General features: G+C 45.2%; 1 protein-coding gene across 1 annotated transcript in view; it reads left to right on the plus strand.

Annotated features, from left to right (window-relative positions):
• LOC138862837 (uncharacterized) overlaps window positions 1-9,946 on the plus strand; it is a 20,361-nt gene extending 10,415 nt beyond the window's left edge. The window contains exons 3-5 of the mRNA XM_070126007.1: window positions 8,388-8,507; window positions 8,579-9,587; window positions 9,840-9,946. Coding sequence (XP_069982108.1) covers window positions 8,388-8,507; window positions 8,579-9,587; window positions 9,840-9,946 — 1,236 coding nt within the window. The remainder of the gene's footprint in view (window positions 1-8,387; window positions 8,508-8,578; window positions 9,588-9,839) is intronic.
• The last annotated feature ends 823 nt before the right edge of the window (window positions 9,947-10,769 follow it).

Here is a 10,769-nt window from a genome sequence, read left to right on the forward strand (position 1 = left end):
GAGAGAGAGAGAGAGAGAGAGAGAGAGAGAGAGAGAGAGAGAGAGAGAGAGAGAGTGTGTATGTGTGTGACAAAAATTACCACATGTTTTCTTCAACCAAACATCACAAACAAACTCCCACCGGCGCGACCATCAACCCTGTTCTCCTCCCCCGACGGATGAACATCAACAAGCCTCCCGCGCCATCAACCGGAGCTTCTCTCATCCATCCCCCGCATCCATCTATCTTCCATTCTCTGACGGCTCTCCCGCCATCAAGATTTTAACAGATTAACATGAGAATGGGGTAAAGATCACCGACCAATTTTAGTGTTCTGAGCCCCGTGGGGAGGAGAAGGGGAGGGGATTGGGAGACGGGGGTGGGGGCGTCCAGGAAGGGGGGTGGGGTAGAATGGGGGGTCTTAGGCGGCAGTCTGGTGGGTAAGGATGGGGTAAGGATGGGGTAAGGGGTGGGGAGGGGGGTGGGGAGACAGGGGTGGGTGGGGGGATAGGAGGGATTTTCCCCTTTTTAGCCGAAGTGCATTAATTCATTTGACGATTCCCGGATAAGACTGATCTCTTTGAAGGCGACTTATTGACGACTGTTGTGGGCTTATATACTTCCATTTTCAAATCAGGCTCTCGTTGAATTGTTAATTGCCCTCGGTCAAATTCATAATCTAGGCTTGGTTAAATGACCATGGGAGGGGAAAAAATAATCAAATTGATATCACCTGCGTCGAGGAAATGAATAGTGCGAGATATCAAAGAAGGAGACAACTTGCAACTTCAATTCGCTGAGTCCTGTTGCCTTTGGGTGTGTTTCGATTTTTCGACCGTGCCTACCCATCCATTTGCTACTAATTTTCATCACCTTTTTAGGCTCTTCCAGGCGTAACGGGGAATGTTGATGTTTCACCTGAATTTCTGATGAGGAGATCAACGAATACTTCTGGGTTTTAGTCTATATTCCTCTTTTCGGGAAATGTCTTTAATATTGTGCTTCTTTTATTCTGTGATGATTGTTTAAAAGTTAATTATCGATTACGAATATTTGGTGGTATAATTAATTAATATACAGACGATGTCCACAACACCAAAATTGATAAATGCAAATGAATACACGAAGCTCGAATTTATATACTTTCCTTGAACTAACCGCTTTCCAAGCATCTGTCAGCAGCTCACAGAAGCGAGTCTAATTGCATTTGCTAGAAATGTATGAATCAACATTTATCCTCCAGTGTGGCATGACTTACGTTGGTATCAATATTGCATCGATTAGACGACGCATTTTTTTTTACTTTATTTTAATTCTCAGATAACATAATAAGTATCGATCTAAAACTTCCTATATAAATGTAACCATCACCCATTTTCCCCATACATTTCCAACTCTTGATTTTGTAGTCTGGATTTAAAAGTTGAGAAGCAGCAATAATTCACAATGATGGCGGCTTTATATCTCCTCCAAAATTTGGCTACCTGTTTTTCTTCACTCAACGAAGGTTATTTCAACCAGCAAATTCTTCGTCCCATCCCGAGTCTCCAAACACCTTGGGCCAATCAGATCGCCCCATGCACCACTTATCGGTGGTTGGCAACCGAACGACCAATCAGTGAAGGTGTTTTTCCCGCGTAATGCATGGTGCCACTGCCAGGCGCATGGCTCGGGTTGCAAAGTGTCACCATTCGTCCCCGGCCATAGAGGGCTTGCTAATGTCTCTTTTTATCGCTTTGTTTCCATTCCTTTTCTGTTTTCGGGATAAATGGACGACCTGAGTAAGCGCGGAAAACACCGTTTGATATAAACGTAAAATTCGCTTTATCGAACAACACCTCGAATCTCCGATCTCGCCCTTCCCCATCCCACTCGGCAAACCGCACTATCCCAACACGTATTATCGACGCCACCTTCTCCTCCCACGCCAAAGAAAAGGGACAGAAGACCCAAAATATATCCCATCGAGTCCGGCATCTTCAAGAACCCGAGAGAGAGAATCGCCGCCCTCGCCTCTGCCGCTGCCGCCGCCACCGCCGCCGCCGCCACCGCCGCCTTTCCCTCCTCGCGAACCTCCTCTCGCTCCCTCCCTCGCATGGCGCTCCGCTCAGCCATCCCGGAGGTCTCTCGTCGATCAATCTAAGGACTCATTTCGGAGGCTGGCTTTCCGTCACGTCTCATCGGGGGATAATGTTGATTATTCTCTTCTTTCGCTAATTCATATCTTCCACATCTATTTTTTCAAGTCTTTATCTTCTTGCGTCGATGGATTCCTAATCGTTGCAAAAATGGCCAATTGAAAAGGATAAAAAGATAAATGGGAAGACAAGGGTTAACCAGACGAATTGCAAATGCGAATCGTGATAGGAACAGAAGGAAAAAAAAGAGAAAGGAAGGGAGAAGAAGGCTGGTAATGTTTCATTTTCTTCACTCAGCTGATATGAATGCAAATGATGCCGGGGGGAGGAAAGAAACTTCAATAAAAGTGGAAGAAGAAACAAAGAAAGAAAGAAGAAAAAATGAAGCTAGAGAAATACCAAATGTAATATCAAATATCACTATCACAAGACAGGAAAAAAATCATATTTGGGAAAACAAACAATAAAAACAGACAAAATATCTTAAAAACCTCACGTTCTCACATCTTTCACAGCCTATAACCCGCAAGAGAAAAGGCAAAGGACAGAAAGAGCAATACAAGCGAAAGAAATAAACAACAAAAAGTATGCAGAGAGGGAGGGAGAGAGAACAAGTAAAAAAGAAACAAAGACAAGAATAAATGAAGAAATAAGGAAAGAAAGAAAGAGCGAATGAAAGAGAATAAGAGAGAGAGAAAGAAGGGACCAAAATACAAAGAAAAAGAATAAAAACGAAAAAGTAAGAAAAGAAAAGAACGACGAGAGAGAAAAAAAGAAATCAAACAAACAAAACAATTAAAAACAAACAAACAAAACAATAAAAAGCAAACAAACAATTCATCAAGAAAGAAAAAAGAATAACCCAAAAGACAAATAAAGCAAAAAAGAAAGAACCAAGTGGCAAGAAAGGAAAAGAAAAAAAAAAACGAAACAAAAACCCCGCGCCCCTGACCCACGCGCCTCCCCCCCCCCTCTTTGCAACAGCAATCCCGACCAAAACAACCCACCCTACGGAGCCTCCCTCTCTTAATCACCGAAGTCAGGTCTTAATAGGTAGCTCCGCCCCCTTGCGCTCCCGAGGCACAGTGCCAATATGAAATGTCAACCTCTAGTTTCCACTCTCCGGGAGCCAGACAAAAATCAAATGCGGCAATCAAAGGGGAAAATAAAAATGCAGACGGTGTGGATTTTACAAGGCATAACGAACAAGAAACAGCTGATAAAAAATGACGCCGCAACGCGTTTTCACCGCACCTGCAATTTGCATTCCGTGATGTTTGCATGAATAGATCTTCGTTGCTGCATTATTTGCGAGGGAGAGGGGGGTGGGGGAGGGGGTGTTGTGGTTCGATAGATGTGCAGAAATTATCCGTGAAGTTTATATCTTTTGGTGAATTAGTTTAATTATTTTGTTATGAATATTCTCTGTAGCTTTGTTTCACGTCAGTCGGGAGGAAATGTCAACAAAAAGGGTGTCGTAACTATCGATCTTTCCGTGGGTTCTTCTCAACGGTTCTTCTCGTCTTTGTTCTCTTTCTTGTTCTTCCTCCCCTCCCCTTTTCTTTCTCCTCTTCCTCCTCCTCTTTTTCTTCCTCTCCCCCTTCTTGTCCTTCATCTTCCTCCTCTTTTTCGTCTCCCTTCCCCTCCTTATTCTCCATCACCCTCCCCTCGACCTTGTTCTTCAATTCTCCATTTTTCTTAACCTCTACCCCCGTGGCACTGTCCAAACGACGATCTTCGCCCTCGCGTGTTTTCTCTGCTCCGTCAGCTTGTTTCGTCGTCTCTTCTCTCGCCCGACGCTCTTCTCTCATAATTCTCGCCCTATCGCGCCCTTCCATCCTTAAAAACCCTCGCCCGGTGCCTCTCGCCCCTAGCCGACCCCTAACCCCTCAGGTCTCTGGCAATTATACTCTCGCCTTTCCGCTCTCTCTCTCTTTATCTCCACTGCTCTCTCTTTCTCATTCGTCTCAATTTTTTCTCCCCCTTTCTCCGTCTTTTTTTTTATTCTCCTCCCTTTTTTATTTATTTCTCTCTCTCTCCCTCTCCCTATTTCTCTTTTTCTCCCCTTACTCCCTCTTTTTTCTCTCTCAATGTTCATATCTCTCTCATTCTTCCTCTTTCTCCCACCTTCTTCCTCTCTCACTCATTCTTCCTCTCTCTCTCCCTCCTTCTTTCTCTAACTTGCTCATTCTTCCTTTCTATCACTCATTCGTTCTCTCTGTCCCACACTCTTCCTCTCTCTCTCTCGGTCTCTCTCTCTCATTCTTCCCCTCTCTCTCTGTAACCCTTTTCTCGCCATACAGTCCCATCACTTCTCCCCTCCGTGTGATCTGTTTCTCTCTTCTCTTGTTTTTACCCTCGCTATCTAAACTTTATTTCACAGCTCCTGCTCCTCTCTCTTTCTATCTTTTCCTTTCATCGTCTCTTCTCACTCAACTCTACTCAGATATCCTATTCCTCCTCCTCCTCCTTCTCCATCTCCTCCTTTTCCTTTTCCTCCCCCTTCGTCTCCTCCTCCTCCTCCTTCTCCTCTTGCTCCGTCCTCACCGTCTTCCTCACTCTAGGCGTTTCCCCTATTGATTTCACACTTGGTTTCTTTTCATTATGTGCTCCCTCTTCTACTGTTTTAGTGTCGGACCCCTTTCCAAACTTTATCCCTGGGGCATTCCATTTTCCTTTTTTCCTACTCCCACTCCCACCTTTTTTCCAGTTATGGTGTAACTGTCTCCTTTTTATATGGGAGTGCTTTGTATTTTTTTTTTTTAATGTGCAGATTCTGTATCTCTTATTTCGCTTGGTAGAGAATCATCCTTAGTTTATCAGAGTTGCATTTGATTGTTGTTTTGTTGTTTCTCTCGGATCATTTTCGTTGCGCTACCGCTGTTGTTGCACTTGAGTTTCCCTTACTTTTCTTGCTCCTAATCTATAGCGATTCAACTTTTTCTTCTTTTGGTAATACTACGCGATATGTTTGCGAGTATATTTCCCTTTGTCTAACATGCCCTTTCAAGACACTTCGTATGGCAACATCTCTTCCTTTCTGAGAATATTTTCCTTACTTTCGACTGACATTTAGCCTTCTCTAAAATACTGTCGCCAAGGGAGTTGTGATAAACTGTCATATCTACCTTTCCTATTTTTGAAGGTAATAATCGCAGACATTTCACTAATTTTCAACAGGACGTTCATATCGAATCAACACTGTATTAATTCATCACACTCCCTCCGTGTTAAATTAGCCAGAATCCCCACGCAGGCTGGCCACACGACACCCTCGCATCCTCTCCTCCTATTCACCCTTGCCATCGCCCTTTCCTCAATTCCTCCCATCCATTATCCCCCCTCCTCCTCCTCCTCCTCCTCTCCCTGTGCCCCCTCCCCTCGGCTCCCTCGGGGTCAACACTCCCCTCGGGGCTTGCCAACTGGACACGGTCATTGCCTCAACTCTTGGCGGAGTCCGTCTACAAATAACCCTTTGTTTCCAGTTCAGCTCGAGTCGCTTATTGGTCCCCTTTGATTAGAATCCAATTTACACGATAATCTTTACTAGCGTTCTTTCCGACGTGGAAATGTGGATTTACATGGAAGTGTACTGTGTATCTTTTTCTGTAATTCTCTTGATCATCATCATCGCTACTATCATCATTATCATCACTGTCATGAACGTTATCGCAATCAACATCATCGTCATTATTATTTTTATATGTATTTTAATTATCATTACAATCTTTTGTTCTAGTTACTACTAGTATTGGTATCATTTATATTATCATCATCACCATCATCACTTTCATTGGTATCATCATTATTTTTAATTAGACTACACCCAAAAAAGAACATTCTCTCTCAACGCCGTATACTTTACGTACTTTAAGCTCCTTCCTACTCTAAAAAAAAAAATAATAATAAACTATGAACTTCCTTCCACGGTATAGTTTACATTTTATCTTAAAATTCTTATAAACCATTCCTCTCACCCAATCACTCATTCTCACAATCCCGCAGCGTATGAAAACAAGTTAATTTCAGTGCAGCGTCCTCCTTGTGTACTGTGGGTTACTTCCTTTCTTCTTGTGTGGTTCTGGAGGGTGTCTTGAGCTGGTAGGGGCTGGAGGAGGAGGGATTGGAGGAGGAGGAGAAGACCGGAGGAAGGGAAGGGGATTGGAAGAGGAGGAGGGGGCTCGAGAAGGAGAAGGGGGAAGATGGGATTGGAGAAGGAGGAGGAGGGGACTGGAGGAGGAGGAGGGAGCTGAAGGAGGAGGAGGGGGGGATTGGAGGAGGAGGAGGAGGAGGAGGAGAGGACTGGTGGAGGATGAGGGGACTGGAGGAGGATGAGGGGACTGGAGGAGGGGGTGAAGGGAGTCGGCGTGTCCGATCGCATCTTGTAAGCGGCTTAACTCGGGAAATCCCTTTGTAATTGCAAACAAGAAAGACGAAACACGTAAACAAGGCTTTATCCTTTGACACATTCCTTGTTAGCTTTATGAAAGGACACTAGGCGAGGTGTGTGTGTGTGTGTGTGTGTGTGTGTGTGTGTGTGTGTGTGTGTGTGTGTGTGTGTGTGTGTGTGTGTGTGTGTGTGTGTGTGTGTGTGTGTGTGTGTGTGTGTGTGTGTGTGTGTGTGTGTGTGTGTGTGTGTGTGTGTGTGAGTGTGTGTGTGTGTGTGTGTGTGTGTGTGTGTGTGTGTGTGTGTGTGTGTTTCTTTTGCTCATGAGAGGATGTGCATTATAAAGAAGAAAATAATAAAGGGTTAAGCAAATAAACATATATAAAGGAGTGGAGAGAATGCGTAAAACTGAGATAGATAAGTGAATGGGTAGATAGAGAGAGAAGGAAATAAAAGAGAAGAAAAGAGAATAAAAGGGAAGAGAAGAGATGACAAGACAAGCAACGAGACGAGAAGAGAAAATAAAAAGGAACGAGAAAAGAAAAGAAAAGGGACGAGAAGAGAAGGTATGAGAAAAGACGAGAAAAGAAGAAAAGAGAAGAAAAGAAAAGAAAAGAAACAAGAAGAGAAAGGAAGAGACAATAACAAGGGAAGACCAGACAAAACAAGACAGTAGAAGAGACGAGAAAAGAAGAGAGGAGAGAGATTTCCCCTTCTCCCAGCTTCATGAAAGCCCCGTCATGGTACCACAATAAGAAAAGCCCTTAGTACAATATAAGAGACACATACTCGAGATAAAGGAGGATGCTTTACCAAGTGTCCTAACAAGAATCATTATTAATCCCCGTACGAGTGCCATCAAGAGCGGAAAGATACCCTTAAAAACAAAAACAAAAACAAAAACAAAAATGAATACAAAAAAAACAAGAACTAAAACAAAAACATAAATAAAAACAAAAACATAAACTAGGAAGACTGAACCTGAGCCGGAGCGGAACAAATAAACCATTGGAATACGTAACGAATACATTACAGTATTCATTCTATTTTTTTTCAAAGCGATTTAAATGTTTTGGAAGGCTTCCCGGAATTTCAAATTTAAGTCGTGTGAAGTATGTGGTATGTATTCTTCATTTCAAAACCCGCGCATTGAAAGAAAATCTAAATATTATATATCTATTTTTCTCTCTCTCTCTTTTTGAGTACTGGATAGTAAGGAGGAGGAGTCAAGGGTAGAGGCAAAGCAGCGCCGACTTTCATGTGACTTTAATCAAGAAGGAGAGATGGGTGAAGGAAAGTATTGCATCTCCTATCCTCCTATATTGCATCTCCTATCATCTCCTAGACATGCACGTGTATGGAAACGTTTGGTCACGCTAATCCTGCAGCTTTCGTTCACTCACTCACTCACTCAGTCACACACACACACACATACATACACACACATACACACACACACACACACACGAACATACACACACGTTAATCTAAGCTAATTCAGCGGATTTAGTGTATCATATTGATCAACATAAACCGTTAGAACAAATGTGATATGTACTCGAAAGCGAAGTGTACAACTACGCAGTTGTAAGCCGTATGTGAGCTACGTACTACAAGTTGCAGGAAACTGTATTTATGCATTGACGTTTCAATATTTCGTTCGATGCTGCACAGAACACAAATGCATTAGTACTTGTGGAGACTAACCTCGGCAATGCACCACGTTGGGCCATTCGTTATTCTAATAGAAATTCCTGTCTATCCCTATTTCATGCCGTGATAAGATCTGCTGACCAGCGATAACAAGATAACGGGCTGACAAATAATAAAATGAATAACAAAACCGATTCTGAGCGACCATTACACATGCCTTTGCCCCCAGTCTCTCTCCCACCTTCATATTGAAGTACAGCTCAAATCTTCAGGGACCGAACGACCTAGTACGACCTATAGTGTTCCTCCATTTGATTCAAACGAGAGCCCCCAAAGCCAGCTTCGAGTTGTAAAATCAGAAAATAGCCCGTTTTTTGTATGTATGACGCCGAGCTGACGACACGGCTTCGGTTCCTGCAGCTGAATCATCGTTTTACAATAACAGAGGTCAGGGTGCAGCAGTCTCTCCCTCGGGCCAGGGTGACGACGACGCTGTGCCCGGCTGCTGTGACGACGCTGTGCCCGGCTGTTGTGACGACGCTGTGCCCGGCTGCTGTGACGACGCTGTGCACGGCTGCTGTGACGACGCTGTGCCCGGCTGCTGTGACGACGCTGTGCCCGGCTGTTGTGACGACGCTGTGCCCGGCTGTTGTGACGACGCTGTGCCCGGCTGTTGTGACGACGCTGTGCCCGGCTGTTGTGACGACGCTGTGCCCGGCTGTTGTGACGACGCTGTGCCCGGCTGTTGTGACGACGCTGTGCCCGGCTGTTGTGACGACGCTGTGCCCGGCTGTTGTGACGACGCTGTGCCCGGCTGTTGTGACGACGCTGTGCCCGGCTGTTGTGACGACGCTGTGCCCGGCTGTTGTGACGACGCTGTGCCCGGCTGTTGTGACGACGCTGTGCCCGGCTATTGTGACGACGCTGTGCCCGGCTGTTGTGACGACGCTGTGCCCGGCTGTTGTGACGACGCTGTGCCCGGCTGTTGTGACGACGCTGTGCCCGGCTGTTGTGACGACGCTGTGCCCGGCTGTTGTGACGACGCTGTGCCCGGCTATTGTGACGACGCTGTGCCCGTCTGTTGTGACGACGCTGTGCCCGTCTGTTGTGACGACGCTGTGCCCGTCTGTTGTGACGACGCTGTGCCCGGCTGTTGTGACGACGCTGTGCCCGTCTGTTGTGACGACGCTGTGCCCGGCTGTTGTGACGACGCTGTGCCCGGCTGTTGTGACGACGCTGTGCCCGGCTGCTGTGACGACGCTGTATCCGGCTGTTGGGACGACGCTGTGCCCGGCTGCTGTGACGACGCTGTATCCGGCTGTTGGGACGACGCTATACCCAGGTGCAGTGACGACCTATCCCTGGATGTACCATGACTGGGGCAATCGCCACGAGAGACAGTTGTTATTTTACCTTACTCAGAATTTCAGTAGATAAATAACATTTGCTCAACCGGCTTTGTTTATTCTTTTACACGTTAGAAGAAATGTAAAAAATAATTATGCATACTCATGTCCACTAAAAGGAGTTAAAATAAACCAAGAAACCTGAAAATGCTGACGAACATAGGCTCTGCAAACCATCATTGCTTGCTGACAAAACCCTCGAATCCTCCGTTTCAAGACCTCTCGCAGGCTCTAAATCAGCACATAGCTTAATCTCGCTCCCTCGCTTATCCTAGACCCTCCTAATCCAGAAAGATCCCGGAGGTTCCGCGCCGTGGAGTCCCCTCGCAACCCCCTCCTCGAGCCCCCGACATTTTACTTACATCTCGAGATCCATCACTAGATATTCGAGTCTCTTAACCCTCCGTGTATCCCGCGCCAGAGAGCGAACATCCGAAGGCCGCTAAATCCACACTAGGCAGCCGAGATCAACCCTCCTCAAAACCCTCCAAAGTAGAGAAAATCCATGTAGGTTAATCGCTCAAAATGGCGAATGGCCCTCGTGAGTTTTCGGGGCTATTCCCCGTTGCGTAATTATTTATTTTAATCAGCATATAAGATCGATAGAGCAAACACAGATTGAGACTATGGAGAGCCCAGGATGTTGACATTCCAGTCGGTCCGCTAACTATAGTCCAAGTACGTATCGCCTGCGAGAGCGGATTTCGCCGGTGGATTTCCTTCCGCAGCGCGTCCAACTCCCTTCGAAAAATCGTCTTGTAAAGTCCATCCAACTATCAATTTCCATCTTCAATCCTCAAATAAATTCTAAATAGATACCGAGGGCGGCACCCACGGCATCCCGGAAATCTCAAAGGGTCTGAAACCGTGTGAAATCCTCTAAGCATTCTGGAAATTTTAAGGATATGCCGTTGTTTGCTGAGAGCTAACTCGCTATGCATGGGTGATGATGATGGCCGGAACCCAGGCAAAAGGAGATGTGTTCCCTAGCTAATGTTTTTTATGGTAGTTTTATTTCATGTGGATAGAACAGCAGAGGAGTTTCAGCGTCTACTATATGGGGAAAGGATTGTTATCAAGGAAAGGAATACATTTCGTTTACATTCCTACCGTTATGTAAAGGTTATTTGGACGGGAAGAAAATACCTTTAGTTTATGTTTTTATAGAATATATTCATCGGAAGACAAACAAAGAAATTGTTTCT

The sequence above is a fragment of the Penaeus vannamei genome, chromosome 10 (genome assembly GCF_042767895.1).
Source record: "Penaeus vannamei isolate JL-2024 chromosome 10, ASM4276789v1, whole genome shotgun sequence".
Lineage (NCBI taxonomy): Eukaryota > Metazoa > Arthropoda > Malacostraca > Decapoda > Penaeidae > Penaeus > Penaeus vannamei.